Source organism: Pempheris klunzingeri, chromosome 5, assembly GCF_042242105.1.
Source record: "Pempheris klunzingeri isolate RE-2024b chromosome 5, fPemKlu1.hap1, whole genome shotgun sequence".
NCBI lineage: Eukaryota > Metazoa > Chordata > Actinopteri > Acropomatiformes > Pempheridae > Pempheris > Pempheris klunzingeri.
In genome coordinates, this window is record NC_092016.1 from 25,921,971 (window position 1) to 25,938,734 (window position 16,764).

Sequence of the window (16,764 nt, forward strand, 5' to 3'; positions counted from 1 at the left end):
ACTTCAGTGGGTTTGTCACCATGCATAGCATTGGCAGGTTTTAGGGTAGAAATTTAAGTTGAGTACATAAGGATTATGCAAATACAAGTATGCACACTCTTTTTTTGCCAACTAGAACGTGCAGATTTTTCTATTTCTGATTAATCAAAACGCAAACATTTAAGAAACCTGACCAGCTAGAGGAAAGGTCAGCAGCATTGTTTGGGGACTAGGAACATCAACAGCAAATGTCAAATTGATTCAATTCAATTTTCAATTCAATTTTATTTGTATAGCCCAATATCACAAGAGTGTCTCATAGTGCTTTACAAAGTTCACTTGATGTAACAAGTAGTTGGTGGAGTACTTGGCTCTGGATCAAGTGGGCTGAATGCTTGATGGTCAGTCAGTTCAAAAGTTTAGACATTAGTGTTATTTGTCTTGACGCTACACTTCATCAGTGTGACAGGACCAGAGAACAGCAGGTCGGTGGCCTTGTTGTCCTTGGCGATGTGGTCCCACCCTTACAGGAATACATTCTGCACAACATCCTGGTGTGTCAACCTCTGCTCGATACCTTACATGGCTCAGGAGGAAACTGTTCCTGTGTGGCACGCACGAGATGATACTGAGGAGGACAGCCTTGTTCGTGTCATGTAAGAAAGAAGGACCCACCGTGACAGATACAACAACAGCATTTTGGTCCGTTTCCAACTTTGTTCAACGCATAATTTTTTCAGGCTGTGGTCTAATGCTCTTACACAATCAAGAGAATAAGGGACTACATAAAAATGATCAGGCGCAGTCACTAAATGGAAACAGTATTGTCATTTTTGTTTTGCCTGAAAAGAATTCTTAGTCTGTTTTTTGGATCTTCTGGAGGAGAGCAGGGGACGGACTTTAATGGGTTTTTTCCTCTCATCCCAAAGTCATATTTTACTTCAGCCTTTTCATATGAGGTCTGTGATGTAAAACTTTATGATTAAAGCAGTTATGATCAAACTTTTGCAATAACAATTTCACCATGTGAGGTGATGATACATCAGTGCTGTGCTCACATCTTGTTTCCAGTGACCCCAAGAGGCCAAAACATCAGTTGTTGCACATTTAAGTTGGTGTACTTCATCTCAAAGTCTTGATGCTTTGTTATTTGGAGATATTGGGCATAAAGTCAGGCGTCCTTGACGTCCACTTAGAATGATTTTTAACAATATATGTTTATAGTTGTCTTTTTTAGAGTGGATGGGTCCAAAGAAAATATCAACTGTGTGAGGGCCTCACTTTTCCAAGAGGTGAAACATAAGGTTTCCTCCCCACCACAACAGTTTTCATACAGTCCCTAACATTCAACAACCCATATCAGTCACATCCTACTTGAGTTTTCTCAAAGTCAGTTCTTTCACAATTTTGTCCTTTGTTCAGATTCAATTTGTTATTCAAAGTTAACCCACGCACACAAAAGATGAAGGATGACTGTCCCATGTTCCCATCAGGATAGCGTGTTTGTGCTGGCTCCAGCCGTGCGGCCACTTGGCAAGCTCCTCGCTGTGTTGTGAAGAGGTCCGGGAAGCTTGGAGGCGTAAACAGGGTGGTGAGGTCAAGGGACTTGACTGGTCTGCAAATAAACAAACTTCCCTCAGTGGTGGTAGTTGGCGCTGACCAAACAGCTGCAGACGATCAGAGAGGGTCAGTGACACAGTCTGTTTTTGTTTAACACATTTTGTTCAGCATGAACAATGGAGCCACAACGCTGACCTACCTGCTGTTAAAAGAGGGTTGATGGATCTCCGGTGAAGTTATGAGAACAATGACTGATGTCTGGCTGAAATCATCCACCGACACCTGTAAAGTGCCAGTGGAAGAATAATAGTCATGGCCTCCATTAGTTCTTGGCTCCTTTGTGCTCCTTTGTGTGGACTGATGACTTATGCATTATATATTGTTACTTCCTGTAACTGTGTGTTTAATTGGTTTCTCTTTACGAGTCAAGGAGACTCAGACTCCCAAGAGGTTTTGTGGAACATGAGGTCGATTTACCCCCACTCCCCCTACCTCTCTCTCTCTCTCTCTCTCTCTCTCTCTCACGCTTGGTTTATTTTCCTGTAGGACAAAAAATTACTTTAATTAGTTAATTAGTGAGCTTTAAGAGTTGCTGGTAGGCAGAGTTAGTTACCCTTAGACAGACTAGAGTAGCTGTTCACCCCTGGTTTTCAGTTTTTGTGCTAAGCTAAGCTAACTCATCTCACACTGAGCAATAAAGGCTGAAATAAGTCTGAGGAAATGTTTTACCATTCCTTCAAAAGTTTAGTTTTGATTTTGGGCATGGTAGTCCTAACGCAAACTGGCCCATCACGTCTTGATGAGTGGGTGCAGTTGTCATGGAGATGGATGTGCTGATATGTTAAATTTCATTCATGAGCATTTTGAAAGCTGGGGTAAATATTTTTCTCTAATGGTATTTATTCCATCTTCTCAGCAGAGCCCTGAATGCAGCATATCTCCCTATACCCTCCCTATCCCTGCCCCTTTCTCCCGTCACCCTCCCCCTTCCCACCCTCCAGCATTATTCTCTTCCCTCTCCTCCCAACACCCCCCCCTCCTCCAGCTCCCTCCCTTTCCTGCCGGCCTCTCAGCAGAGGATGTGTCTGGGAGAGAGAGTGTGTGTAAGAGAAAAGAGGAAAGCCGTCAGTAGAATGGATATGTGCCCTCTCTTCTCCACCCTTTTCTCTCTTTCTCCTTCTTCTCCCCCGTGTCATCTCTGGCTTTCTTCACCCTCCTCTGCCAGCGTTGCACCTCGGGCACCCTCTGTGCCGGCCCTTGGGGAAAAGCAGACTCGTCCGCTGAAAACTGAACTTCAATGTCAGCAGGGGATCAGAAGAGCGGTGGTGACAAACCAGAAGGTAACGGGACACATGTGCTGAACACACATGCACGGACACACACTGTTGACCACACTGCTAAAAGGCCAACACCCTCTTCTGCTAAAGTCTCTCAGTAGCTAGAAACAAAACAAGGCTGTGCATGGCTTCGGTGTCGCTTCCTGTGAGATGAATGAATGAACTCATCCAAATGAATCATTCAAGTACGTGTTTTAGCGCGACGCATTGATCTGTGGGTCGGCACTGGCCTTTGATTACTTATTGAACCTCTGCCAGTCAGTGTCACCCACCCTCGGTGTGATAAAGGTTCCTCCCTGATCACAGTGGCTGGAATCAGGAGAGTTGTGTGAAGAAAATAAGATCAAGTTTGCTTTTAAGAGCTTCTAATGCTGCAAGTTCATGTGAGTGTGTGTGCGCAATTGCAGATGGTTGATCAAAGGTCCATTCAGTAGATGTTCTGGAGCTTTCAATCATATCACATGATCATTTTTTTTTATGTATGCTCAAATGACTTGTTGCTTGGAAACAACAAATATATCCATGACAATCAAGCTCCACGCGCTGATGGATGAATATCATGTGATATGACTGAAAGCTACTACATGAAACTTGACATTTTCTCCACTGCTGGTTGCAAGGACAAAAATGGACTTTAAATGTCAGCGATTTCAAATACTCAATACTAACAGAGAAGTGTGTGCTATTTTATTTCTCCATTTATTCATTTATTTATCATTTAATTTTTTGATTTAATAAGACAACAGTCACATTTAAAGATGCAAGTCTATCATTTATGTATTGCACATCTATAAGTTTGGGGATTTTGGAGAGACAGATCAACAAAAGAATAGTCATAACGTCTGCAGCATATCCTGACTTTTAGTCCCTAGAATGGGTCAAACTCCAAAAAAGCATGGATCCAACACGACCCAATATGCAACTCAGCAGCAGCTTTTGTGCGGCCAATTACAAGTAAATTGACATAAACATGTAGAATTGTTTGAATGCATAAAATAACATTTCAACATTTTATGTATGAGCCTTTCAGAGGAGGGTGTGCTGTAGTGTTGTCATCAGACCGGCATTATAACTAATCAGGGAGTAGCTGCTGGATTGTCCTCTGTGCAGTTGTGTTCTCCTGTGCTGTTGCAGCACCAGCTTCCATGGCACCCATTACCCTCCTGAATGTGAGCTCCATGGTTTATTGTTTTGCGGAGTTGCTGATGATGACGTGTCAGCACTCACATTTAGTCCTGGTAAGAGATAGCAGAGTGTCCCGTGACGACCTCTGAGACAGACACAGCTCTGTTTGTGTAATGGAGACATCCAAACATCCACACACACACACACACACACACACACACACACACACACACACACTTACTAGGACCTCTCATGGACAGAACCTGAACATTCAGTGATACATGCCTTTTCTATGACTGTTAGAATGCTGTTATCTTAACACAATCAACTAAGCTTTCAACCCTTTAGCCACAGAAAGACTGCTCAGTGCTGGTGACCTGGTGACACAGCACATTACTCTCCTCTGAGTCACTAACCACTGCATTATTCAATTAAGTCCAATTAAGATGTGCAATTCAAATGGAAGCATTGTCATGTGACGGCTGCCTGTCTGGCTGACTAACAGATGAGAAATGAAATCCTGCTCACCTGACAAACGCCAGAGGCTCAGTCCTCTCTGCTATATAAAGAACTTCTCTATTAGGGTGCAGAGAAATGTTTGACTCAGTCTGAACAGCGTATCCCATTCCCAAAACATCAATACTGCTGCTGCTTAGTATGCTCAAAGTGGACTCTTTTTGTGGGTGATACGGCGGGTAGCAGTAAGAGTGACCAGTAAAAGCATGCAAGAGCTGGGAGGACATTTGGGGACACTATTGGCTATAACAGCCCTCTTCTTTGGCTGGTGAATTGGAAACAGATTTAAAAACATGAAATAATGTAAAATAATGCAATACATAATCATTATCAGCAGAAAACGTCCCAGCTGGGAGCGAAATGTATCACACAACACTGGATTTTATTTCTGTAAACATTTCTTGGAGACAGAGCTGCTGTGGAGACAGAAATAATGACACTGCTGAGTGAGTTAAAGCTCATTTGGCAGCTAATCGGGCCAATTCTAGGTTTTCTGTCACAGGGAGGGATTTGCCCTGTTTGCAAAAGTCAATTCCCTCTTCTTCTGGTTGTTCGGTTTGAATTTTAAAACCATGACATTTCAAAAGTGCTCATCCTCTTTGGTCTGTCCAGTTTTGATCGATCATGATACAAGGTTTCTCTTACAAGATTGTTCAGCTGAGGTGGTAAAGAGAGAGATTCGTTTTTTATGATGTTAGTGATGCAAGCTTTGTTTCAGGTGAAGATACCAAAGTCGTCTGTAAAGCACTGCAGGAAACCGAGAGAGGCTTGCGTATCATAATGTGAAGGCCCTAGCTGATCCCAAACTGTTAAACCAGGTGCTATGCTACTTTACTAGAATGTATCTTCTGATTGCTTTTCAGCAAAGGCCTCCAACCATTCTGAATCAAATGGAAGGAAAGGAACTGAGATTAAAATATATCTATATAGATATATAATATATATATATCTATATATATATCTATTTTTTCCTCGTTCATGATCTTAAAAAGCAGACCATTGGTAGTGTAATGAATGTGAATGTAAAGAGTTAGCAAGGCTAACTTGGTGGCCAATATAACAAAATATGGCTGATTTTTTAAAATCAGGCCTTTTGAAGCTTTATCATTTTTAATCCCTTGATTTTTTTCAGTGGGTTTCATTGTAATATAAAATTTCGTGGAAAATGGGATTCTTCACTGATATTAAAGCCCCTATTTGTAGGATTTCGAAAATTTCTGACATTTGCAACTCCTAGTGGTAAAATCCAAAAAGCCACTGGCTAATAAAAACGCGTTCTGACAATAGAACATTAACGATGCTGTATTTACATTAAGAGGCTTTAAAAGGGTGCGCCACTGATTTTGTATTGCATTCCCACAAGATTCACCTGCAGAATGAGAGATGTTCCCCGTGTTCCAAACCTCCTACTTTTTCTTTTTATTTGTAATACGTACTGCAGCTGCCCTTTAAAAGTACGTACTTTTGCATGCAGTACGCAGACAACTTGGAGGTTCTACTTCGTCACGATATTGTGCCTTGAACTTTGACTCTCTTGCTCATACATTCGTCTTTTCTATTCCACGGATTCTCCTTCCTTGTCAAAACCTGGTGCCTACATTACCCATAAGGCAACTTGACTGCTGGCAGTTTGTTCTGAGAATTACCTCAGTTATGCTAGTAGCAGCTATTGTGGTGGGCTACAGAGAGGTACTCCACAGCCTCAGATTGTTTTCATTTTCAAGCTTGTAGTCTTCTGCTCTGACCAATGCTGCCTCAACTGACATCACTTGAGGCAATTCAGCAGAATTTATACGGCTCTTTCTAGCCACAACTTACAACTTTTTTTTCACAATTGTGAGTTCAAGGTAGTACAAGGAATTAAAAACACAATCTTATAAACTGTTCATGCATATACTCTCTCTCTCTTTCTCTCTCTCTCTCTCTCTCTCTCTCGTTTCAAACAATGACGTTCTTCATCATTTGTGTAAAGCCCCCAGAATTGCCTCAAAGCATCATTCCTCCCTGTCTACTTTTCTGTAGGAACGGTGTCAGTGGCTGAGGTATGGCCAGAGGTGGAGAGGGCCGAGTGTCTGGCCCGCGGCGCTGCCCTGAAGTGGGCCTCAGGTGTTTTCTGTCGACCTGAACATCTGGAGCGACTGAGCCAGTACAAGAAGAGAGAGAGCCAGAGGACCACCTCCATACACACTAGACTCAAGGTGACATCACAGGCACACATCAAGATACACACTCACACACACGCATACACAATATGATACAGCATGACCTCAGTTTATTGAGTGGTCTCCTAAAATGGTTGCAGCTTTGCACTTAAGAAGAAATTGTTGCCATTAGTCATCAGTGGGAATCAATAGTAACCACCGTGCTGCTGCATGTTCCTGCTGCTTTCCTTCCAGTCCATGGTCCAGTCGTACCTGGAGGGGGTAGGCTGGGGTCTCGAGCAGCTCCGAGAGGCCAGGACCGAGCTGAAAGAGGTGTCACAAGCTCTGAAGACGGCAGGACTGGAGTCCAATCGAAACACAGAGGGGGTGACGTCACTGGAGAGGCTGAGAGAAGTGTCAGTCAGCCACTGTCAGCTCCTCGCCGCTGTCAGCAACCTGCCACGTCTTTACTCTGGTGAGGTGCTGCTTTGTGGACGCACAGGCCGGGAATCACGTGTTCACGATGAATTCAATCTCATTTTCAATTTACAGAAATTAGTTGTCATTCTTTTATTTGTTCTGCACAGATGAAAATAGGTTATTATGGGGAAAAGAAATTATTTTAACCCTTTTTTGTTCATAATAGTGTAGGTGATATCATGATCAGGAGATAAAATAGCAAGTATACTGGTAATTATAATGTTTCATTTGTTATACTTTATATCATAACTTGCCAGGCAGCCTAGTTTTTGTTCACACTGTGTAAATGTGTTCATACAGAACAATATCTAGGACCCTGCTACAAGCAAAGGACATTTGGTCTCCTTAATAACAAACATCTGAACGTTAACGTTAAACCCTCAGAAGAACTTTGATAAGAAAATATTGCTACTGACAATTTTGGTTCCAAATCAGGGTATAAAAATGAGGAGTTTAATGTCTTTAAATATACTTACATTTATTGTACAGTTGAAACACAGTCTGCTCTCCTGATTTTGTGGTCATGTGTGTGTGACTGGTGCCATCGATACAGGGATGTTCATCTTCCCAGAAATGTTTATTCCTCCACACCTTCTACAGCTATTTCATTGTACAATAGACTATGAACACTAGAATATGTAACAGTCTTTTAAGCACCAAGTGGCAGCGAGAGGTTACTGTATAAACTGTTGACAGTTTGGGAATTAAATTTGTCCCACCCTTCCTTGCCCTTTGCAGTTCGTAGCATGGTGCTGGAGACTGAGCGTCTGGTGGAGTCCCGGCGGCTACTGGAGGCCCACGCCCGGTTGATGGATCTGGAGCGCTGGCAGGATGACATCCTCTGGCAGCTCCACGGGGCTGCTGGAACAGCAGGAAGTTCACTAAGCACAGAGGACCAGGAGCTGGTGGCCAAATATTTCTCTGGTGTCGGGCAGCTGGTGGACGCCCTGGGTAAGAAGATCCTGAGGCATGTAGGCATGAGGGTGGACAGCTTCATGGTTGATTCAGTAATGTCAGATTAATGAAGCCTACTCATTCAAAAGCAAACAGGCTATTTGTGGTATTGTATATTGTAGTTCTGTATATCTGTGTAGACATAAAAATCTTTCTGTAAAAATCATCCATACATATCCATAATGTGAGATGATGAGTGCTCATTTACAAAGCAGATGATGTGCATGGTTGTGGTAAATAGAAAACTACTCTTGGACTGTATCAAAAGCCAAAAACAAAAGAAATCTTTCCAGCATCAACACATTTTATTAGGACAAAGACTCACTATTGAACTCTCGATTCTTCTTTCTACCGACCAAAATGTCTTTAAGTACTGAAAACTATCAAGTACTAAAAGCTGTCACTGAATATTCCATTAGTTTTGTTTTCTTACACTTTGGTTTAGACATTCAAAATGTTGTCAATCTTAACAATTTAAGTTCACATACAGCTGTGTGTGTTAAATACTGGAATAAGTGGCCCTACTGGTGACAAAACAGAGGAGCAACAACTGAAAAGTAGGTTCTGGGTACTTGTCTGTGTATCCAAACTTTTTGCTTAAAAAAATCTTTTTTGCTTAAAAGCTAACCTCGTGGCCAGGAGAACCAAAACAACGCACCAATAGAGGCTAAAAAGCTCGGCAGAGTCGAGGGGAGCTGAACATTTGGGTGATAATTTTCTGTGGGTTTGGAACTATGAGTTTCCCACATCACAGTACACATAGTTCATGGTTCAGGCAGGAATATTGATCAGTGCAGCTTTAAAGTTGAATATTGGAAACCAACAGAAATGGACCAGGAATGTTCTGTATTTAAGATCAGTCAAGATACTGTGAATGAAAACTCGGATTTAATGAATAATCTGTGTGACATTACACCACAAATGCAACGTTTCTGATAAGAGGATCCATTCTGTGGTGGAACCTTGTGTCTCATTTCTCAACGCCCGCCCTGTCACTGCAGGTAAGGAGCTGTGGGCGGTGGTGAGCAGTGCTCTGGCTCTGGCCCGACAAAACCCTACACCATTTGTATCAGCAGTGAGGATAGTGGAGCGGGAGGAGGCCCTGGACCGAGCTTTACTTGAGGAGAGGGGGGGGACCAGAGGCAACACCAGGCCTCTGCCCCCGGGGCGACCTCGCTGCTGGAGAGCATGCTTCTTCCAGGTCAGCATCAGTTGATATAAAGACAACGCCTGGACCATAGTTCCTCCTTTTAACGTCTACTTGTATTTCACAATCTGTCCTCTCTCGTTTCACAACCTCCAGGTACTAGAGGAGGCGGTTTCTGCGCGGTTTCGCAGCGTTTCCTACCTGCACACACGTGGTCCGGGTCTGGCAGGCCACCTCTCTGCTCTCCAGCACGGTATCATGGCTGACCTGGCCACAGTACGCCACCTGCTGGAGCACTGCGTCCCATCGCGCTACCGGCTAACAGGAGCCTACCTGAGGGCCAGCCACCACTGTTTACATGCTCACCTGGCACAGGTCAGTGACATGAGAGAAATCCATCAGTGCTGCTCCATGTTTAGCCTCTGTACACCTCCTCAGTATGTAGAGTGCAATAGTTCTCTAAACAACTGCAGTGACTCTTATTTCTCTTATTTTCTGCTATGCACAACCATAGTTGACACATAATAAAGAGCCATGATGCTTAAATATGGTGTCTTTAATAAGCTATACTGCTATAATCTATACCAACACCATTATAGTTTCAGTGAACCAATAATTTCTCTAATACGATCACAAACGAGTTTGTAGATGAAGCATCATTTTTATCAGCTGTTTCCAAACTATACACATGTAAGTGATACTTGTGGCCTAGGTTAGCAGCTGGGACCTGGAGAGTGGTGAAATCTTTGCTGTGCTCAACTGGGTGCTGCACATCTACAACAGGTGAGGTCCATGATCTGCACAGATTCTGCATTTTCTTCCTTCTCCCCTGTCTGGTTCAAGGTGCTTTATACAGTTTCTGTGATGTGTAGGTACATTTACATGAGGGATAATGTAGGTTTGATTTGCGGCAACATTGAACGCATCCAGGAATATTCCAACTCCTAATTTGAGTGAGTGGAGATCCTCTTACAAGAAAATGGGTCTTTAATTGGTCCAGTAGTTCAACATGAACCTGAACATCAGTAAGATAAGACACTTCCATTTAAAACGGAGCTGATTACCTTTAATGCACACTTTCTCCCATATTTCCTACCTCTTTCCCTTTATTACCATCTACTGAAGCAGATATGCTGAAAACAATAGTGTCATCTGTCACAGCTGTTTTTAAAAAAAAAAAAACTGTTAACCTGTCTAAATTTAAGTTCCCAAAATTGCTTAAAGCTCCATTGACCAGTAGTTTTGGTCATTATTTGTCTAAATCACTAAAAGTGTCAAGGTGTCACAGGATGAAAGGAAGGATGAAGAAAAAACATTTCTGTGGCCCATATTCTTTTCACTTTTCAAATCTTTTCTTTGTTCACGTGAAGTTCTGGATAATTCGTAGGCCTCTAAACTAAAGGAGGATCATCCTTTGGTTGAGCTGTTCACAGGTGAAACACATATGAAGCTCATGACGAAGTGTCTATGAGGCCATAAAGAGTCATTAAAATCCTGGTCGCCCTGTGCTGCCCAACTAAAAGGGGGAAGTTAAGCTTTCATATACAGTAGTAAAACTTGTTTTGGATGCCAGTAAACCCGTTGGACATTGTTAACCAGCCCAGACATGATGGGTCATCCAGAGCTGGTGACTGAGATGGAGAAAGAGGAGCTGGGACCACTGATCTCCACCGAGGGACTGGAGCAGCTGCAGAATAAATATGTACAGAGTGTTCGGGTGAGTCCACCACTAGAGTGTTTGTTGACATTATTCTGTCCAGATGCACATTTTGTGTTAGAATCCCATTGTATCACATATTCCAACATTGGGTAATGAATATCTATTATCTTTTTTGAGGGATATGTTGACTACAGGTGATAATTATTCCAATTCTAATCTGCAAATGTTGGGAGTATTGAAAGTGAAACTGTGTAAGAACCATAAAGAATGCTACAACAGCTAGAGGAGCATTATACTGAACATGTTGTGTGTTGCTGTTCTAGAAGAGTGTGTCCGAGTGGATGCACAAAGCTCTACAGGTGGAGCTGCAAGACTGGCAGAGAGACCAGGAGCCCGATACAGACCATGAAGGTTTCTACCAAACCAGCCTGCCCACCATCATCACACAGGTAAACATGGCATGCAAATACACAACAAGCACAAAACACACACACGTTTACTTAAGTCACTTTTGGGGTGTTTGCACACACTTACATTCATTTCCTGGAGACTAACCCTAACCTTAACCACTGACCCAAAAATCAACATTTTACCAATCAAGGACATTATTTTTGTCCCCAACTGCCCAAGCCATCTCTAATCAAATGCTCTCTGTTGTGTGTCCCCAAAAGTGACAAAAAGTCACAGACACCCATACAGGAAGTCTTTTTCACGCCTTTATTAAACCTCTGATCCTCATCAACCTCTTCTGACAACCAGTAGGAACCTTTTACCCTCTGGGGTTTGTGAAACTCATTTGTTCACAGTATCTCAAGGCCCCGACAAGGTCTGGAGGGTGTCCAGTTTGGGGGATTGCGTGGCGTCTCTCCGCTGCATGTTGATGATGTTGTCCTTTTGGCTTCATCAGAACGTGGAGTGCTTTAGAGAGCCTCTGGTCACAAGCTGGGAGTGGTGACTAAAAGAATCAACTTGCATACACGAGTGGCCAACATGTCTCCATGGAGACAGTGTCTGTAATGACATTATTATGTGCTTCTAGTTTCTTAGATTAGCCTTTATTTATCCCACAGTGGGGAAATTCACAGTCAGCAGCAGTTCACACATACTTGATAAAAGTATTCTTTAAGTTTCTTGGTTTCTGAATCACCTTCCAGCACTCTAACACCTGAGCTTTAGTGCAGTGGTGGGGAGGGTTGTATCAATAGTGATACATATAGTGAATCAGTCTGTGTTTTTCATGTGGGTTTGTTTGGTTTGTTTGTGGGACTCTAGATGCTGGAGGAGAACGCCCGTGTGGCTCTGATGATTGGAGCATCGCTACGAGATCAAACTATTCAAATGGGACTGTATGAGATGGAGAACCTCCTAAACAGGTGCACACTCGTGCAAGTCACACTTGCAGCTGCCTGTCGGCCACTTTATCTTCAGTACACTTTCACTCTGTTGTCATTAGGTTTCGAGAGGCTCTGGTGGAATTTGGGAAGGAGCATCGCAGGGATCTGAGCAGCAACAAAAACAAGTTCTACCTCCACTATCTGCTGGCCTCCATCAGCAACTGTATCATCCTCAAGTGAGATAATGGAGGAGTGGTGGGGACATAGCTTTCACAGTTTGGGAAGTGGTTAATATCATGTTGGCGAGCATCACCAGCATTGTGGGAATGTATTGCTTCTTTTCACATTGCTGTACTGCCACACTTCTTTCACCACTGATTACAGGACAGTAAATGTCACAGTTAAAATGTGCTGATATTGTAAGTAATGCATGGAAGAGTTGCAACATGAGAGCAGGGGGGCTTACTGCATTATGCACAACAAATTGCCAAATTAAATTACAATAAAAAACAAATACAGGGCCAAATAAAACTGACTGTGACCCTTATGTTTGGTGCAGAAAGTCCACGGAGAGTCTGCAGCAGCAGCAGTCGTCCCGGTCGGCGGGACAGTTCTCTCGGACTCCTCCCAACCCCCTAGCAGCTCTGGACCGAGCGGTGAGACGGGCGTGTCGCCTGGTGATGGATCAGCTCCTGCTGGACCTTCAGCCTTTCCTCCCAGGCCTGCTGACCCGACCCTGGCTGGTCCAGGGAGACCCCACCCCCAAACTCTGCCACGTCCTGGAGCGTCACCTGGAGCTGTACAGCCGCGTTCGACCCCCCTGCCGACAGGTCACAGCTCAGCTTGTTTCTGTCCCCGCTGTGCCGATGGTAGTTTACTCTTACACAGAGCTGCTGTGGAGGATTTGTGGTTTGATAGAAACCAGTGGAACTGTGAATATTTATCAGACCAGGATTCATCTTTGGACTATTTAAATTATAAACATTTGCCCATATTTGTTTATGGCCCCGTATCAGCTGGAATCATTTTGGAAGGTGAACCAATAGTTTTTGAATTTGAATTAAATATTCGATATCTTTACATTTGACTTCATTGCCAAAAAAGATCAGATGTGTTTTTCCCCAGAAAGCCTTCACAGAACAGGGCGATACAAGTCTTTCAGGCAGAAGTATGCTTATGATACTTGTGAGAAATCTGACTCCCATGCTTCTAAGTTTAGGGCAAAGCTGCAGTAAATAAATACATACTGAGTCAAACTTCATAATTTCATAGGGAAATGACACTGATCATTGTATGATTTTTATGTTTTCTCTCAAACTCATCAAAACAATTCATCTCTTCAATCATTAGTGCTGCATATTAAACTCTTAATTCTGGTAAAGATAAAAGTTACAGATGCTGTGCCTGCTGAATCTTGTTTTTGTGTCCACAGCGTCTGCAGGAGGAGGCCCAGTGGCTGATGGTGGTGGAGTACGTCAGGGCTCTGATGAAGAAGAGACTGGTGTGTCGCAGCGCCGAGGAGCGGAGGCAGCTTGGCCAGCAGATGGTTCAGGACGACCAGCAGTTTAGAGAAATCTTCCACGGCCTGGTGAGGAGGAGCCGAGTCTCGTTTCCAAGATTCAGAAAAGTTCATTAATGCACTTTAACACTGCATCATCAGTGTTGTGCAGATGATGAAGAGGTTAGAACTACCACAGTAGTAGTACTAGCATGCTGTGTTAGGGCGGAGAGTCACATGATGACTTCAAAGTTGTGATACTCAAGGTATCAAGGTCAGTTACTTGTCATGTTACAACACAGGGTTGCACAACACAATGAAAGCTGTAATCCCTCCATGCTGCACACACACACACACACACACACACACACACACACACACACACACACACACACAGTTCATATATACAGATAATTAAAGGGTTGAACACTGAATACTCAAAGATTTTTAGAATAAGAATGTTAGAGATTAAAGCATTACCACAAAGCATCAGCCAGTAACAGCCCCCAAGTATTGACATGTGGAACTTCTATGAGTCACGCTGCTGTGTGTACCTGTGTGTAGGAGGGTGAAGGGTCCGTCCCTGAAGTCAATCCTCTGGCCTTACTGCCCATCCTGGCTGACTTCATCCGACTGAAAGACCCCGGCATGCTCACTCTGGAAGTGTCTGGACTTGTAGCCAAATACCCCGACATCAGGTACTCTGACCTCCGCTGCTTTCTAGCCCCCCCTCCTGTTAGTGGTGCAGCTGTTAACTTACCGTACATTTCATTAATATCAAGCAGGATCCTTACAGCAAAATGATTTGGTACAAATGGTGTTGTTTTTTTTTTTTCATGTCCTGGCCAGAAATTGTTCTCATGTGTTTTCTTGTTACCTCAGTGAAGAGCATGTGTCTGTGCTGCTGGACATCCGTGGTGATGTCTCCAGGGACATCAGAGGGGCTGTTCTGGACTTGCTGGAGCAGAGCGCCCCCCCTCTGCCCGCAGGATACCGTCCCATCTTCACTGACATCTTGGTGCCTCCTTCCACCATGGCCTTCTGTCTGCCCACTGCCAAGTGTGCATGACAGGGACAGAAACTGCAGCCCGAACTCAGATTCTCACGTTAAAATCCGGTCGTATCTGCTTCTGGAAAGAGATCATCAGACCATGTTGATGGATGGCTGACCCGTGTTCAATTCTGCCACTTGTTATTTATCCAGGGAGCATCAGAGTTGAGTTCCTTGATTTTTTCCTCAGCACCACGCCTGCTTCTCACTCACAGCCAGTGTGTTTACATGTTCATTAGAATCGTGGTTTTTAGTCGTATCCTTTTTTTTTTTATTATATCTGGGATACGGCATTTACATGGAGCATGAAAACCTGCTTATTCATATCCTTGTACACGTGATCATAACAGCATCCAGGTGTCTTGATTTCTCACCATCTCAGCCACCATGAGATGTTTCAGAAACCTGGATGATGTGTTGACTTGTCACAGTATCCATGCTACTGTGCTCCAGGTAGTGTGTCCAGGTTTCCCAAAGCCAGGATGAGGTCTCGTTCAGGTTTCTGAAGCTGTTTATACACAAAAACATAACATGGATACTCCAAAAACCTGTTTACAACCAGGATACTTGTGTGCATGTAAAGGCACTCATTGTTACACATGAGCTTCCCGCCATCGCTCTTCTTTTGCTGCCCACTGAAGCAGGTTGAGGGTTCAGGGCCTCGCTCAGGGTTCTTTTGTAGTATCTGTTGAGTAATGGTAGAATGACACGTTTTAATTCCCTCCACCCAAAACCTACCAGGGATTGAGCTGATGACTTGCTGGTCCAGGTCTACCTTCAGTTGAAACCCTTTTGTCTGGTAAAGTTCTGAATCTATGAGCCACTGTGGATAAATTGCCCCAATTCCTTCAAAACTGGCCGATCTTCTGCACTCGTCACAACTTGTACTCGTGTGTCTCACTGATTGATGCTACAACTTTGACCAGATTTGGACATTAAAGATGAAATAAGCAGCTTTAAACTATTTTCAGCAAGCATAACTGAACACTGCTTCTTCGTCGCTGAGACGTCCCGCACTAGGAGGTCAGTAAACTGCTCACAGCGCTCTGTGCGTGATGCTATCAAATGGGTGATGGAGCTTAAAAGGGTTCATTCGTTCTTCAGATTTCATCACAGTACTTCCTGCTGAACAAATGCTTGGGACACCATCAGCAAGATTCCCCTCACCTTCAGCAGACAATTTTAGAGGCTGATGTCTCAGGCCTCAGTGCTCAAGACCAGAACTTTTTGCATGGCTACAAATTACTGCAATTATTACAATTTCACCTATTGGAAATAATCAATCAGGAGCTTGTGACATTTTTCTGAATCCTGACCAATAATTGAAAAACACAACCAGAAAGCCAGAGAGGAGAAACTTTCTCTGAGAGATATTCACAGTCTACCCATGTATTTTATATCTGAAGGTATTCAACTACAAAGCCTGAATAAACAAACTATTGAATGTGGAACTGGCAAATCAATTAGTTGAGAAATGAAACCTGCCATAACTCGAACAGTGTAATAGATGAAAGGAGATCTGTCGGTATACGACTTTTAGAATCCAGACAGGGTTTTATTAGAGCGTCAGAACGGTCTGATGTTGAACTACAGGTGGTTTTCCAGTGGGGGCTCCTGGACTGTGACCCACCGTACCTGAGGAAGTAAGGCTGCTAATTCACTACGTCAGATTCATTCACTTTTCTTCATGTATTTGTTCTGTTGTCCAAATGTATCTTGTATTGTTGTTGATATTGGGTTTTTCTTTATCTGATTCAGTAATATATTTATTGTATTTATGGGTTATTGTTCAGCTATTTCTTTCTGAATAGTGTTTCTCCCCTGTTCTCTCTGAAGCACATAGTAAACTCTGACACTTAAATGCTTGAATAAAGTCTGAAAACGTTGTAAACTTCCATCTTTAATAATTATTAATAGTGGCTGTAGCAGCATGAGTTTAACAAATGATTCCATCGGGACTAATATATTAGTTTTTGATGTTG

At 43.2% G+C, this 16,764-nt stretch overlaps 1 protein-coding gene across 2 annotated transcripts; it reads left to right on the top strand.

Moving 5' to 3' along the window:
• Positions 1-2,609: 2,609 nt before the first annotated feature.
• On the top strand, positions 2,610-16,637 carry exoc3l1 (exocyst complex component 3-like 1). 2 transcript variants are annotated; one of them, XM_070831370.1, is made up of 15 exons: positions 2,610-2,879; positions 6,540-6,715; positions 6,914-7,133; positions 7,877-8,089; positions 9,094-9,293; positions 9,396-9,614; positions 9,952-10,022; positions 10,839-10,956; positions 11,223-11,348; positions 12,172-12,272; positions 12,353-12,469; positions 12,793-13,063; positions 13,666-13,821; positions 14,296-14,429; positions 14,614-16,637. In XM_070831370.1, exons 1-15 carry the CDS (start codon positions 2,837-2,839, stop codon positions 14,798-14,800), a joined length of 2,352 nt encoding a protein of 783 aa, XP_070687471.1. In that variant the 5' UTR covers positions 2,610-2,836; the 3' UTR covers positions 14,801-16,637. The 2 variants fall into 2 exon arrangements, with proteins under 2 accessions (XP_070687471.1, XP_070687472.1); XM_070831371.1 differs by having other exon boundaries at positions 13,675-13,821.
• The last annotated feature ends 127 nt before the right edge of the window (positions 16,638-16,764 follow it).

Coding starts and splice junctions, on each gene's coding strand:
- exoc3l1 (XM_070831370.1), top strand. CDS start 2,837: ATGTCAGCAGGGGATCAGAAGAGCGGTGGTGACAAACCAGAAG. Junction 2,880..6,539: donor CGGTGGTGACAAACCAGAAG/GTAACGGGACAC, acceptor ACTTTTCTGTAG/GAACGGTGTCAGTGGCTGAG. Junction 11,349..12,171: donor TGCCCACCATCATCACACAG/GTAAACATGGCA, acceptor GTGGGACTCTAG/ATGCTGGAGGAGAACGCCCG.